Source organism: Geotrypetes seraphini, chromosome 14 (genome assembly GCF_902459505.1).
Source record: "Geotrypetes seraphini chromosome 14, aGeoSer1.1, whole genome shotgun sequence".
Classification (NCBI taxonomy): domain Eukaryota; kingdom Metazoa; phylum Chordata; class Amphibia; order Gymnophiona; family Dermophiidae; genus Geotrypetes; species Geotrypetes seraphini.
The window spans coordinates 36,905,323-36,921,572 of NC_047097.1; the positions used below are offsets into that span (position 1 = coordinate 36,905,323).

Sequence of the window (16,250 nt, forward strand, 5' to 3'; positions counted from 1 at the left end):
GCCCCATGAACGTCTACTCCGGAAACTGAAGAACCATGGGGTGGAAGGTGACATACATAGATGGATCAGAAACTGGTTGGAGGGTAGAAAACAAAGGGTAGGACTGAAGGGTCACTACTCCGACTGGAGGAGGGTCATGAGTGGTGTCCCGCAGGGCTCGGTGCTTGGGCCGCTACTATTTAATATCTTCATAAATGATCTAGAAACAGGGACGAAGTGCGAGATAATAAAATTTGCGGATGACACTAAACTATTTAATGGAGCTCGGACTACAGAGGAATGCGAAGAATTGCAAAGGGACTTGAACAAACTAGAAGATTGGGCGATGAGATGGCAGATGAAGTTCAACGTTGAGAAATGTAAGGTATTACATGTGGGGAGCAGAAACTCGAGGTACAACTATACAATGGGAGGGATATTATTAAATAAAAGTACCCAGGAAAGGGACTTGGGGGTATTGGTGGACATGACATTGAAGCCGACGGCACAGTGTGCAGCGGCCGCTAAGAGAGCGAATAGAATGCTTGGTATAATCAAAAAGGGTATTACAGCCAGAACGAAAGAGGTTATCCTGCCATTGTATCGGGCAATGGTGCGTCCGCATTTGGAGTACTGCGTCCAATATTGGTCGCCGTACCTTAAGAAGGATATGGCATTAGTCGAGAGGGTTCAGAGGAGAGCGACGCGTCTGATAAAAGGTATGGAAAACCTGTCATATGCTGAGAGATTGGAGAAGCTGGGTCTATTTTCCCTGGAGAAGAGAAGACTTAGAGGGGATATGATAGAGACTTATAAGATCATGAAGGGCATAGAGAGAGTGGAGAGGGACAGATTCTTCAAACTCTCGAATAATAAAAGAACAAGAGGGCACTCGGAAAAGTTGATAGGAGACAGATTCAAAACAAATACTAGGAAGTTCTTTTTTACCCAACGTGTGGTGGACACCTGGAATGCGCTTCCAGAGGACGTGATTGGGCAGAGTACGGTACTGGGCTTCAAGAAAGGATTAGACAAATTCCTACTGGAAAAGAAGATAGAGGGGTATAGATAGAAGATTACTGCACAGGTCCTGGACCTGCTGGGCCACCGCGTGAGCGGACTGCTGGGCACGATGGACCTCGGGTCTGACCCAGCTGTACTGCTATTATTCTTAGGGTAAAGCTATATCCCACTTTCCCTTCCCCTCACCAGCTCTCTGACTGGGAAAATTAATAGCATACACAGATGACTGAAAGCATAATATAGGTTTATTCATACAATTTTATAATAATGAAATCATGCAGTAAGAAATCAATAATTTGTTACCATATATTGCATCATCACTCTGATATCGGAGGACCAGCGACTATCAGAGGCAGCGCATTCATTTCATATCAGCATCACACGGCTCATCAGCAGTGGAGAAGTCCCGATTCCACTGAGTTCTGCCTGTCTTTTTATGCCCAGATTATGGTCAGGATCCGGTTTATGTATTGTGCTCAAACATGAGCATATATTATGGTCAGGATCCGGTTTATGTATTGTGCTTAAACATGAGCATATAGGCACTTTTTTACTCAAAGTATTATGGTCAGGATCCGGTTTGTCTATGTGCTCAAACATGAACATATCACAGACAAGGTCACTAACCATTTATGCACATCCTGTCTTTCCCCCCCCCTTCTCTCGATTGAATCATCCATATCCTGTCTTGACTAAATCTGGCTCGCCAGGTGCAAGTTATCTTTCTGAACTCTAGTTCCCCTTTTAAAAAAAAGAAAGTTGTTATTCCGTATTAAGATCCGTTTTTGCATGGCAGATGGTTTCTTAAACAGCCATTGTTACTAAAAACAACTCTCATATCATATATATCCCATACGTATCACATTCGGTCCTTAACAATGAGTGTTGTATGTAACCATCATCACTTTTTGTTGTTTACAACAAATGCCATATGCCACATAACAATTCCAGTTAGATAAAATTATTACCAGAATAACAACTATTAACAGAGGATGGATGATCCAATCCAGAGTCGTTTTGGCTGAAGGTGAGTATCCTAAAAATATATCCCACCAATGATGTGAAGTGGTTGATTGAGTTAATATTTGCTTAAATCTGGTCAAATTTAGATCCCAATTTGGAACATCCCATTTAGTGCTATTCCAAATGATAGCTACATCCTTATCTACATCGGATGTTAATATGAATGTGTCATTTTCCCAGTGCAATACTGAAATGTTATGAATACATCCCGCAAAAGGCACTGCCATTCCTGGTATCACTGGTTGATCAGTTACTACACATACCACTTGTGGTGCTATTTCGACCATATACCTATAGGTTATTGGCATAATAGTCCATTCACATTTGTTTACAGTATTTTGCAATAAACATGGTTCATATACAGCAGATTGTAATTTACAAACTTTTCCACTTAAAGTGTTATCACAAAAAGTTAAATCATGGGTACGATTATACATATCTATCACCTGTCCATAAAAGGTGGGGGTCCAAAAGTGTTGATTAGGAGCTGACCCAATTAGTAAAGGCATCACTATGTATTTACACATTATACTCTGTTTGGTTACATTGTAAATGGTAAAATATCCCTGACATAGGGTTTCCTCACACCTTATCCCCGAACTAGGTATTTGTAGCCAATGGCCTGCACGGATTATATCAGAAAAGACGGTCCTCCACACTTGTTCATTTGCTGTCAAAAGTTGTGTTTGAAAGACATTTTTCTGTTGTTGCTGCTGTAATGTTTGCAAAGAACATATAGTCCAATTGATTATGTGAGTAATATTAGTATCTACAAGGAAGGTTAGAGAATTACTAGCATTAAAAAGATCTAACATATCGTTATCCACGCCAGCCGCTAGTGTCATTGGGTACCAAATAGTAGGCATCCAATTAGCTTGTATAGTTAAAGCATCATTAATTTTACTTCCAGCGTTATGCAGCCTATTTGCTAAAGATTCTATATCATAACTGTTTATTGTCCCGGTAATAGTTCCAAATCCTCCCAAAATAGTATCATACCAGGCTCTCCTATATCTACATCGACTAGAGGGAGGAAAGGTAATTTTAAATTGTACACGTGTTTGTTCCGCATGCTGACCCACCATTTCACATGTTGACGGTAATCGTTTAACCTGCCCTGGATCAATTTTTGCAGAATCTATATTTACAAAGATAATAAAATCTGCCCATGTAGTACGATTCTTAATAAGAGATGCATTAGTACATACAAAATATTTGGGGTCTTCTAATGTCAGATGCAACACAGTTCCATTCCAGGTGCTACAATTTTGTATTGCCTGCCATTTCTGTTTTGTATTTAATTCTGGGAACACAGTCTTTAAGCAACATAGAAGTGACACATGGGCAGTGACATTTACCACTACTTGACTCTGATATAGGGCATAAAAGATATACCCTCTTCTGTCATTGTGAGGGCCTTTCCATATGTCCACATTAGTTGTGATGTTAGCTATTGTACATCTCTGTCCTTTTTCACAACTAAACTTTTCCTGTTGTCGTCTGCTGGTAGCACTTCTCCATCCCCATTGAAATCGAGCATTGTCATCCAAAACCAGACGCCTAGCCGGAGTCCTTCTACGTGACCCAAAGATACGATACCAAGGACTGTGAATATGCATAGGACGATTAGGGTTTCCTGTAAAATTAAACACAGTATTACTCCCGTAAGTAACATTTCTCCTGTGGGACATATTCCCATTTTTCTACCCCAGGCCTCATTATCAATAGCGTACGGTCTTGTCCCACTGCTATCACCTCAGCAGGAGAAGGGGGACCATTTCGGTTGCTAATCCATATTTTGGCCCCAACATTTACAGTATTTATGGATCCAAACCCTTTTGCCCCCCTAACCGTCAATTCTGTAGGGGCTGTGGGTTCTCTCACCGGAGCTATATATATAGGAATTAGCAACAGTTGTGCAATTCTTTCTCCCTGTGCTATTATTACCTCCTCCGCACCTAAGTTAATTAGTATTACCCTAACCTCCCCTTGATAGTCAGCATCAATTACCCCTCCCAAGACAATTATTCCTTTTGAGGCATAACTGGATCTGGTTACCAATTGCCCATAATGTTCTTTCAGAATTTTTCTCTGTGTTCTCCACAGCTCTAGTGGTGGAATGTGGTACTGCGGGTCAGTGTAAATCCTGGAAGGAAAGCACATGTTCATTAATAAAAGAACAAAGAAAAGAAACACATGAAACATTTTCCCCTGTTAAACATGACTAGTTCTTGTATCGCAGAGTCACCGTCTCTGTGTTGAATTGTTGAAAAGATTCAAAAAAAGGGTTTTTTTTCCTGAAACACAAAACACACAGATTAAATAGACTTATTTCAGGGTCCTGTGGCACCAAATATGGCCACAGGAAAATTTAAACAGGCAGATACATTCTAAAATTAGACTGTCTTTTTCCTAACATCAGGGAATTATTCTTCTTAATCCATATTCTTTATTAGGTTCCTATCCTGAAGAGCTTACTTGTAAAAAGTAAGCAAAATTTCAATTCCGAATTCATCCACTTACATAAAAGTTTATTATAATTATTCTTTTCTGGTAACAAGGTTAACAAGCCTTTTGTTTCACATTTATTTTAATTGTATAGGTACTTAACCTCTACTTTTGTTAATCTTTTTATTTTAAACTTCCCAATTTAATTTTAAAATGCATTTAAATTTAATTACTCCCTAATCATACATTTCGGGCAATGCATACTTTTAAAAATACTTTATAAACCATGCAGGGGCACAAAAAGTCATATTCAAAACTAATTTGAACCCTGAGATAAAAATACAAAGGCAAGGAAACTTTTTTCCTTAACATATTTCACAAACCTTTCTCCCACATTCCAATTCCAATATAACAATTCAGTGTTAAAACCCATCTAGCTGTTCAAACTTCTTTTATCCATTCACTTATGGCAAAAGCCACCTCATTTAATATCACATCCTGATTTCTTCTGACCCTACAGTTCTGTTCTTCCAACATTCTTATAAACAAGGGAAAAATTCAGGCTACATTCTCGTACAGAACTTTCAGACAAACAGCTCCTAAACTACTAAAATACCTTAATTATTCTTCAACATCAAAAACAACAAGAACTTTTCCCCACGGCTGATCGGAACTCCAAACAGCATACATTTCCCTGTGTATGCTCATAAAGTTTTCATTCTAAAAATCTAAAAAATCCTCCTGCTGCTAACAAGGTAATTGCAAGTTACTACATTTGAAATCCACAATATGTTAATATTTAAGCACATTTTAAAGATCGATACCTATTTCTGAAAGATATCTCAGCAGCTCAGACAAAGAAAATCTCCATACTGTGGAATTTCCCTCCTTCTCTTCTTTTTATACTTATATTGTGCCACTTTTACAGCTGCTCTTTCTGCTACATCCTGATAATGTTCCAGTTTATCCTTTAATAATTTACTATTACATTCCAGCACCAGACACCGTCCCTCTAATTCTAACCTACTCTGTTCTACTCTCCCTTTCTCTTTAAGTGCCATCTGCAACTGCTTGTGCACCCCACGGTATGCAGAGGCCAACACCCAACTCCTTCGAGCCAGGGTAACTGCTTCACCTGCTTTCACAGGGATTGTTTCAAGTACTTGTACCACATTAAGTGCCATCTGCAACCGCTTGTGCACCCCACGGTATGCAGAGGCCAACACCCAACTCCTTCGAGCCAGGGTAACTGCTTCACCTGTTTTTACAGGGATTGTTTCAAGTACTTGTACCACATTCTTTGGTTCAAATTCCCTTAATTCCTTATCCCATGATTCCGCCAATCCATGATTGGCCATTTCTGCTGCTATTATTTCATACGGGTCCCCGGTCCAGCCAGGTATCCCTGCAGGTTCTTTTTTAGATTTCTCCTTTCGCCGGAACATTGTTCGGTCTTATTTAGGGAGATCCTGCCGACTACGCCAATTAATGTACTGCTATTATTCTTAGGGTAAAGCTATATCCCACTTTCCCTTCCCCTCACCAGCTCTCTGACTGGGAAAATTAATAGCATACACAGATGACTGAAAGCATAATATAGGTTTATTCATACAATTTTATAATAATGAAATCATGCAGTAAGGAATCAATAATTTGTTACCATATATTGCATCATCACTCTGATATCGGAGGACCAGCGACTATCAGAGGCAGCGCATTCATTTCATATCAGCATCACACGGCTCATCAGCAGTGGAGAAGTCCCGATTCCACTGAGTTCTGCCTGTCTTTTTATGCCCAGATTATGGTCAGGATCCGGTTTATGTATTGTGCTCAAACATGAGCATATATTATGGTCAGGATCCGGTTTATGTATTGTGCTTAAACATGAGCATATAGGCACTTTTTTACTCAAAGTATTATGGTCAGGATCCGGTTTGTCTATGTGCTCAAACATGAACATATCACAGACAAGGTCACTAACCATTTATGCACATCCTGTCTTTCCCCCCCCCTTCTCTCGATTGAATCATCCATATCCTGTCTTGACTAAATCTGGCTCGCCAGGTGCAAGTTATCTTTCTGAACTCTAGTTCCCCTTTTAAAAAAAAGAAAGTTGTTATTCCGTATTAAGATCCGTTTTTGCATGGCAGATGATTTCTTAAACAGCCATTGTTACTAAAAACAACTCTCATATCATATATATCCCATACGTATCACACCAGCAGAGGCATTTCTTATGTTCTTATGGGTGGATGGCGAGAGAAAGGGCAGACATTGGATGGTAGTGGGGAGCCTATGCTGGATGGAAGTGCAGATGGGAGAAATAAGGGAGCAAATGCAGGAAGGAAATGGGAGGAGAGAAAGAAGGGAGCAGATGCTGGATGGAAGTGGACAGAGAGAGGAGAAGGTACTAGATCAGGGGTCTCAAAGTCCCTCCTTGAGGGCCGCAATCCTGTTGGGTTTTCAGGATTTTCCCAATGAATATGCATGAGATCTATGTGCAACTGCTTTCAATGCATATTCATTGGGGAAATCCTGAAAACCCGACTGGATTGCGGCCCTCAAGGAGGGACTTTGAGATCCCTGTACTAGATGGAAGGGTTGGAGAAAGAGGGTACATGATGGAAGGAGGGGATAAATAAAAGGAGGGCACATGATGGGGAGAAAAGGATTGAGTTAGGGAAACACTGGAGGGGTGAGGAAAAGAGATGGCAAGCTTTAGATAGACAGTAAAAAAGGACATTGCTGAGATGGTAGTAAGGACGTAATCTAGACAGATGCAGAAAATAAATTGAAAAGGAAAATGAGGGAAAAAAGGGAAAGGGATTGCAGAGGAGAGGTGTGGGAGAGGGAAGGAGAGGAGAGAGATTCCAGACCAATGGGGGTGAAAGGAGAGATGGAACGGGGAGGCATACAGTTTCTGGAAGGGGCATAAAAGGAGAGAAGTTGCCATATAGGGGAAGAGAGACGGCAGACAGTGGATGGAAGGAAGAGAGTTACAAGATGAGGAAAGCAGAAACCACAGAAGACAAAGGTAGAAAAAATTTTTCTATTTATTTATTGCTTTAGGAGACATGTGTCACTGTTTCTGTGGTATTTTAAAGCTATATGGTGCCTGTTTATATATTGCGGCCCCATATACACTGTAAAGAGAATAGTTAGTGATTTAGAGAGAAGTGAATAAGGACTACACTAACAATTGGTTAAGATTTATCAAGTGACTGTTTCTGTGGAGCATTGTATGCAGAGTCCAGCTTCTTGCTGGTTCAATTTAACCTTTGTCTATGTATTTCTATTTTATCCCCCCTTTTTACAAAACTGTGGTGCGTTTTTTAGCGAATTCTATGAGCATCAGAGCTGTTACCTCCATAGCTAAAATCCACACTACAGTTTTGTAAAAGACGAGGGGTTAGTTTGTGATTACATATTCCATACTAGGCGAAGGTGTTTTCTATGTTCTGTGTGTTCGAAAGACATGGTTTTTTGTTAGGATTGACTGCAGGATTGATCTGTACTAGTCTGGCTTGTTTAGTTTTACAATGGGTGTATTGATGTTGTACTGCTCATTGCAGTATGTAAGATGCTGCATTTTCCTAGGTACTCATGTGTGACGTGTGGATTGTTACTAAAAATCATGTTTTCATATAGATGGGGGGGGGGGTGTCAAAAAATGATGGGCCCCAGGTGTCACATATGCTAAGTACCGATCAGCTCTAAGATAAGTGGTCTTTTTGCCTCTATCTTTAATTCAGCATTTATGTGAAGCACAGTTTTTGATTTAATTGCTCATTTTTGTAAGAAGGTTTTGCCTATGAGGTTACCGCTTAACCACCTTTAGATCCACCATTGTGGAGGTGGGAGGGCCTTTTCTGAGGCGTTTTCCTTCTTTTTGAGCAATAAAGAATTGACATCGGTTTCTCATTGCTTCTGCAGTAAATTTGTATTACTATAACATCTCATGACCACACCAGTCTCCTATTGGAAGTGTTGTTTATGCATATGCTAAGTACGCCACTGTTTTCCCTATCTGTCCCGGTGGGCTCACAGTCTATCTAATGTACCCGGGGCAGTGGAGGATTAAGTGACTTGCACAGGGTCACAGAGAGCAGTGTGGGGTTTGAACCCACAACCTCAGGGTGCTGAGGCTGTAGCTTTAATCACTTCACCACTCTAAAATACTCTATGTGTGATTTGCAGAAAGGAGGAGAAAAGTACAGCTTGACCTTCAGACTTTACAGCCAGCAAAAGGAACTGTTGGGAGAGCCATAAATGAAACAGGAGGAAAGTACATGCAATTTAGAAACCTAACACCCGTACTGGACACTCTACAAGCTGTCTAAACTATCAATGGTGGGTTCTAATTTATGTTGGTCTTGCACTACAGAAATTGGTACATTGGACCACGTGTTTTTTTCATTGCAGTTTTTTACAACAATATTGGTCAGATATATGGTCCACCATAGCTACAATTTTAAACCTCTCTTACTCCTTGATAATTTCAGGTGGGCCTGCTCTTACACCTCCTCTAGACAAATATGATGATAAATTATTGAAATGTCTCTCGTTAATAGCTTTGAAAACAATATTGTCCCACTGGAAAGACTTTCTCATTGACTTATAATGAATGGAATACTGTATGTCTTTATGCAAAATATGAAAAATCAGTGGCGGATAAAATGCACACCTGCTCTTCTTTTAATAAGGCATGGTCTAAAGTCCTAGATTATTGTGCTACCATACCCTAGTGCGTCTTATAACTTTAACACTGTTATTGCAATGTAACATACCATGCTTGTTTTTTTCTGTATTAACATCCTACATTGTACTCATCTACTATTTCTGCGAGATTGTGAAATGCTTTTCTAATTGTTCCTTTTATGTTTTTATACTGATTCTTTTCTTAAAACTAATAAAAATTATTGAACAAAAAAACCCCAAAAACCTAACACCCATATGCCACACATAAAGAAAAGCTTTCCTGGCATATGTGGGCTATTTTTTTTCCCAGTTTTGCAAGTGTTTATACTTTAAGTATTTTGTTCTGAAATATGTAAAGAAGAAAATCTGTTAGTGCAGGGGCCTAGTGATGGTCTGAATAAACAAACTTTTTTGGTACAGTTGGGCTACAGTGCAAAAAAAAAAAAAAAAAAGCAGCAAAAATTTTGATAGAAAGGAACATTATTGTTAAAAGCTGGTATTCTACTAGTGCTGCTTTTAAAAGGGTAGCGATGCGGTAAGGCAATATCTAAGTACAGATGGTCAAACTAAACGCAGAATTTCAGTGAAGCTTCAGGTCATCAAAACTTTTTTGAATTTCCTAGCTCATCTCTGTATTGGCCTTGTGGTAAGCTGGCTGAGAGTGATGAGAACACATGATTTGAAGCAATAAAACCTAGAAAAAAAAATTATTCAGAAAGGTAGAAAGTTAGATGGATGAGACAGTGGCTTAAGATGAGCACTAACCTCCAGATTCTGTATATGATGCCTTAAGGGGAAGAGTGTGGCGCAGTGGTTAAAGCTACAACCGCCGCACCCTGAAGCTGTGGGTTCAAACTCACGCTGCTCCTTGTGACCCAGGGCAAGTCACTTAATCCCCCACATTAGATAGATTGTGAGCCCGCCAGGTCAGGCAGTGAAAAATGCTTGAGTACTTGAATAAATTCATGTAACCATTCTGAGCTCCCCTGGGAGAACAGTATAGAATAAATAAATAGTGTGAAAAGTTTCAGCTTCTGATAACCAGAGCTGATATTGTGACATCATAATGCCTCATTCCACCCATGCATAAGAGCCAACTTCATCAGAGATGTCACAATGGCTTGATTGTCCTATCCTTGGCTCACTTCTACTGTGGTACAGTGGTTAAAACTAAAGCCTCAGCACTCTGAGGTTGTGGGTTCAAACCCATGCTGCTTCTTGTGATCCTGGGTAAGTCACTTAATCCCCCCATTGCCCAGGTACATTAGATAGATTGTGAGCCCACCAGGATAGAAAGGGAGAAATGCTTGAGTACCTGAATAAATTAATGTAAACTGGGAGAACGGTATAGAAAGTTGAATAAATAACCACTGTGCCACACTCTTCTTCTCCAGGCTTCCTCTCTGTAGTCAGTATTTACTCTTTCCTATGATACGAATACATTTTATATCCTGTCTATTAGTTTGAAAGCTATTGCAATTTTTAAAATCATTTAGGCCCTCTTTTACTAAGCCACGGTAGAGGTTTCTACTGTGGCCTGGAGCACTAAATGCTCCGATGCTGCTGTGATGCTCATAGGAATTCTATGAGTGTTGGAGCATTTAGCACTCTGGGCTGTGATAGAAGCTTCTACCGCGGCTTAGTAAAAGTGTGTGTGTGTGTGTGTGTGGGGGGGGGGGGGTTAAGTAGCAGAGTTCTGATAGAGACCCTGAAGATGTTTTAAGAACATAAGAATTCCCGCTGCTGGGTCAGACCAATGGTCCATTGTGCCCAGCAGTCCGCTCCCGCGGTGGCCCCTAAGTCAAAGACCAGTGCCAGCAGGAACTTGTCTAACTTTGCCTTGAATCCCTGGAGGGTGTTTTCCCCTATAACAGCCTCCGGAAGAGCGTTTCAGTTTTCCACCCCTCTCTGGGTGAAGAACTTCTTTACATTTGTATGGAATCTATCCCCTTTTAACTTTAGAGAGTGCCCTCTCATTCTCTCTACCTTGGAGAGGGTGAACAACCTGTTTTATCTAAAAAGTCTAGTCCCTTCATTATCTTGAATGTTTTGATCATATCCCCTCTTAGCTTCCTCTTTTCAAGGGAGAAGAGGCCCAGTTTCTCCAATCTCTCACTGTATGAGAACTCCTCCAGCCCCTTTACCATTTTAGTCACTCTTCTCTGGACCCTTTCGAGTAGTACTGTGTCCTTCTTCATGTACGGTGACCAGTGCTGGATGCAGTATTCCAGCTGGGGGCGTACCATGGCCTGGTACAGTGGCATGATAACCTTCTCCGATCTGTTTGTGATCCCCTTCTTAATCATTCCCAGCATTATGTTTGCCCTTTTTGCTGTCGCCGCACATTGCATGGACAGCTTCATTGATTTGTCGACCAGTATTCCCAAGTCTCTTTCCTGGGGGGTCTCTCCGAGTACTGCACCGGACATCCTGTATTTGTGTATAAGATTTTTGTTACCGACATGCATCACCTTACACTTTTAGAACTGTAACAATCTACAGTGTGCCTTTTATATTCTACTAGTGTTTAAGCCCGTTACATTAACGGGTGCTAGAATAGATGTCTGTCTGTCTTTCTCCTGCCCCCCTGTCTCTTTCTTCCTTTCTTTCTGTCTCTCTCCCTGCCCCGTCTATCTTTTTTCTTTCTGTCTCTCTTCCTGCCCTGTCTATCTTTCTTTATTTCTTTCTATCTTTCTTTCTCCCTCCCGCTGTCTATCTTTATTTCTTTCTTTCTATCTTTTTTTCTTTCTGTTGCTCTCCCTACCCAGAACCTCACTGAAGCCGCCTTCCAGCGATGCCAGCTAAGGGATTCCTTGCACTTTCCTCAATCCAGCTGTGGTCAGTTGCCCGCACACTCCTGGCGGGGGAGTGGAGGGGTTCCTTTAGCTCTTGTTCACTTAGGTGGTGGTGGGCCACCCCATCCATGCACTCTCTCTCTCCTACCTGCACTCCAAATGCCTGCTTCTTTCACCAGCCCAAAGCCTCTCTCTCTAGTGGCTATCCCATGTCTCTCTTCTCCTTATCAACCCAGGCCCCAACTCCCAATCAGGCATCTCTTTCTGCCCCCACCCAACTATCATTCTCCTCCTTGTCCTCTACCCTCATCTCATGATTGATTCCCTTGCTCCTGCCCCCAGCTGACCGTCTAACCTGCCGGTTCCTTCTTCGAATAGATGGGAATGATCTCCCTCTCCCCCCTTGCTCCAGGGGAGTTTACTTTAGGGGGGGGGTCACAGTCACGGGCATCAGGAGTTTTTGTTGTTGCAAGCTCCCCTTTCCCCCTACATGCCAGCGATTGTTGTTTTTTTTTTGTTTTTTTTTCGCAGACAGAGAGAGGGCGGGAGGGGGGGAGTGGCTGCCGTGGTGATCTGGCCTACTCCCTTGCCGGAGTTATTTTTCAATTTAAAGGTGCTGCGGCTGCTCCTCTAACGATCCCCGCCTGCATTAGAAGGCTTATCTGAAGCAGGTGCGGCTCGTGACAGGAGCCGCGGTGGCACCTTTAAACTGAAAAATAACTCCGGCAAGGGAGCCGGCCAACTGGCAGTTCAAGTCGGAGCTTCGGTCTGGCCTGCTCCCTGCTCGCCATGCTGTATTGTATTTTTTAGTTGAAAGACGCGGTGGCGGTTCCTTTCATGATCCCCACCTGCATCGGAAGTCCGACGCAGGCGGGGATCGTGAGAGGAGCCACCGCCGTGTCTTTCAACTAAAAAATACAATACGACAAGGCGAGTGTAAGGATTGTTTGTCTGTGGCCCCCACAAGGTGAGTTGGCAGGGGTTATGTGAGAGGCGCCCTTACACACCAGGTCTCAGGTTCAGTTCCCTCACAGAAGATTCACCAGGAGTAGAATCCAATAAGAAACACAGCCAGAGGTGCTTGCATAAAGAATATATTATAAAAATAGGCTTACAGAAAAGCAGTATTCATAGGCATTACCATTAAGCATTACAATTAAGGAGAGAGCAAAGCAGTTTCCCTGCTTTACAGAGTTCAGAGGCAAAGAGACAGAGAGTCTGAAGTTCTAGGGAGAGCCAGAGAGAGAGAAAGGGGGATGGGGTGATGGTCTAAGCTTCGGGTTCCATAGATAAAGAGAAGGATAGACAGAGAGATAGACAGAGAAAAAGAGCTCAAGAGAAACAAGAGAGGACCAGAGTGCCAAGAGCCAAGAGAGGGGGGTGATGCTGGAAGGGGGCTTTTATAGTTTGGAAACTTATTCTGAATATAGAAACTATTGTATGTCCCAGTATCTTTCTGTTTAGAATTTGTAAACTGTTTGAAACAATGGTTAATTTAATTGATAAGGAAGGTGTGATACTTGCAGGCATGGTAGATGGGATTAGTCTCTGGCTTCTTTGTCCCATTCTTGATAAACAATCCAGTCTGGCTGGATGCTTAATATATGTGAATTCTGTGCAGGAGCACAGAATTCTGCATCAACATTCCAGAGTCAGATAATTTCCCATAGGCCTTTGCTGACATTAGTTCTGCCAACTGAAAATGCTGAATGCTAGCAATAGCTATGCTGACAGCGAGCAGGGAGAAGGCCAGACCGAAAACCAGGATGAAAAACAGAACCCTAAGCGCGCATGTGCACTCCTACCTGAGGGTCCCAACAGCTCACGGAAAACCGGCGCACGCAGTGGGAGTGCGCATGCGTGGCTTAGGGTTTTATTATATTAGATGTAACAATCTACAATGTGCCTTTTATATTCTATGTATGTTAGCTGCATTATGTGTTTCCATGGATATATGTGTTTCCTATTACCGTATACTCATAATATTTTCATATCCTTAAATTTTTATTAAATTTTAAAAGAAGTACATAATATATAAAGACCAAATAAACCATATCAATACAATAAATATCAAACATTAGTCATGAAAAACTATGATATAAACAAAACAACATTCATAATAATATATTAATTAAAAATTTTTTTTTTAAAGCTGTCTATATGGAGTGAATCATATCAAATGGGATGCTAGTGGGATAGGGAGAGCATGCAGGGTAAAGAGAGCATGCAGAAATTAAGGGGTCCTTTTATTAAGGCATGCTAACTGATTTAGCACATGCTAAAGATTAGCATGCGCTAAATGCTAAGGCATCCATTATATTCTATGGGCGCCGTGGAGGGGCATAATCGAAAGGGACATCTAAGTCCGTTTTCGTCTAAGTCGCAAGTTGTCCAAAGTAAAAAACAGCCTAGGACACATTTTCGAAAAATACGTCCAAAAGTTTTTTTGTTTTGAAAATCGTCTAACTATACGTCCTTCCGATCTGATCATCCAAGTTGCTAAATCTGTATACCACATTTTTGTCCAACTTTTTGTCCAAGTCAAAAACGCCTAGAACAAGCCCTGTTGGATGTGGGAGGGGTCTGCAAAGTGATGGACTGAACATCCAGACATGGCATCTAAATAGTGGGGTACTTTACAGGGCACTGCTGTGAACTTCACAAAAAGGGTGCCATGTCTTCTCTTCACTACAGCTCCCTTATAGGTCATGATGAGTCCCCCAAACCACCTCCAGAATCTCCTAGACCACTGTTCTTCAATCGCCGGTTCATGGACCGGTGCCGGTCCGCAGAAAATTTCTGACAGTCCGCGCAGGGCCGGCGAGATCGAGTCGTCAGTTAAATTTCCTGCCGACTGCTGTTCCTCTCAGCCTCGGGCAATCAAGACAGGTTGACGACGTTGGGGCCTTCCTTCTGTGAGTCTCGCCTGTTCGGAAACAGGAAGTTGAAACAAAATAGGCAGGACAGAGAGTGAAGGTCCCGAGTCGGTAGCCTGTCTTGATTGTCGCCCCTGCCTAGTTACTGAAGAGGGCCGCGGGGAAGGTGCAAGTGGAAGGTCAGCGTGTGCGGGAGCAAGATCCTGGGGAGCCTTCGACAGTAGCTGTCTCCCCTCCCAGCAGCTCTTCTACTTGCCAGGGCAGTGATTCACCGGCAACTTCCTCTTTCCTCAGAGGCGGCAACGGAGCCAAGGCTGCCTAAGTAAATCACTGCTGCAGGCAAGTAATGAGAACTGTTGGAAGGGGAGGAAGCCACTGTAGGAGGCTGGGAAGCTGTTGGATAAAGGGAGAGCTGCTACTAGACCTGGAGGGAGGTAGAAGGAGAGATGCTGCTGGGAGGGGAGGAGGGAAAAGGATGGGAAGAGAGTTAATGTTGAATGGGGGGAGGAGGGAAGGAAGAAGGAATAAAGGAAGGAAACAGCTGGCAGGGAGATTACAGGAGGGGAAGGGGGTCAGGGTGGAATGGAGAAATCAGATGAGGGAAAGGGGAGAGAGAGGAATGAGAAGGTAGATAGAGATTGAAGCTGGAAAGGGGGGGGGGTCAGCAGAGAAATGAGAGAGGGATAAAGATGCTAGATCTGGTGTAAAATGAAGAAAGCAGTGAAGTTGGAATGAATGATGTAAAAAGGAGAGAGGAGGCACAGGCTGGATGGACAGGGGAGAGGGGCATAGAAAGAAGTCAGATACATACGGAAGGGGGAGAGGGCAGACAGTGGATGGAACGGGCAGATGCTAGATTGAAGAGACAGGGCAGATGCTGGAAGGAAAAGAGTGAAAAGAAGATGAAAGCAGAAACCAGTGACAACAAAAGGTAGAAAAAATAATTTTATTTATATTTTGTTATTAGAATATATCAGATTTGATATATATATCCTGCTAGAGACATAACTGGGGACTGCAGTATTCTGTTAGCATGATATTTATGTGTAGCATTCTATAATAACTTGGCTTGTTCAGTTTTCTTGATAGTAGAGGGGATATATGTGAAGGGGAAAAGAGACAGGGGTTTTGTTGGTCCGTGCTCTGTATATTTGAATTTATAAAATCACAATTGTTCAGAATATTGTTTCTTTTTATACTTTAATAAAATACGTTCAATATAAAATCATAACTGTGGCTTGTGCAGATGGGATCAGATGGTTTGTGGGGACCGAGTTCGCGGAGACGGAGCAGAAATGGTTTTTAAAAATTTTAGTCTTAATAGTTTGCCAGTCCACAAAATAATTCTTTTATTTCTGCTGGTCCACAGGTATAAAAAGGTTGAAGACCCAGTTATCTACCACCT

At 41.9% G+C, this 16,250-nt stretch overlaps 2 protein-coding genes across 5 annotated transcripts in view; one reads left to right on the forward strand and one right to left on the reverse strand.

The window, feature by feature from the left end:
- Nucleotides 1–16,250, forward strand: part of LOC117348198 (beta-1,3-galactosyl-O-glycosyl-glycoprotein beta-1,6-N-acetylglucosaminyltransferase 3-like) — a 313,029-nt gene that overhangs the window by 9,142 nt on the left and 287,637 nt on the right. For 2 of the 4 annotated variants that reach the window (XM_033919957.1, XM_033919958.1), the window contains exon 2: nucleotides 8,674–8,826. The gene's annotated coding sequence lies outside the window, so the exon portion shown is untranslated. Of the gene's footprint in view, nucleotides 1–8,673; nucleotides 8,954–8,978; nucleotides 9,469–16,250 lie in introns of those variants that run through there. The other 2 variants (XR_004536930.1, XM_033919956.1) reach the window with 2 other exon arrangements.
- LOC117348195 lies at nucleotides 1,289–5,981 on the reverse strand. The gene is made up of 3 exons (XM_033919952.1): nucleotides 5,732–5,981; nucleotides 4,036–5,608; nucleotides 1,289–3,661 (listed from the first exon to the last, which is right to left on the reverse strand). The coding sequence occupies exon 3, from the start codon at nucleotides 3,642–3,644 to the stop codon at nucleotides 1,875–1,877; it is 1,770 nt and encodes a 589-aa protein (XP_033775843.1). The 5' UTR covers nucleotides 3,645–3,661; nucleotides 4,036–5,608; nucleotides 5,732–5,981; the 3' UTR covers nucleotides 1,289–1,874.

What these genes read in the sequence shown, in the direction of transcription:
- LOC117348195 (XM_033919952.1), bottom strand. Translation starts at nt 3,644, where the DNA reads ATGCATATTCACAGTCCTTGGTATCGTATCTTTGGGTCACGTAGAAGG.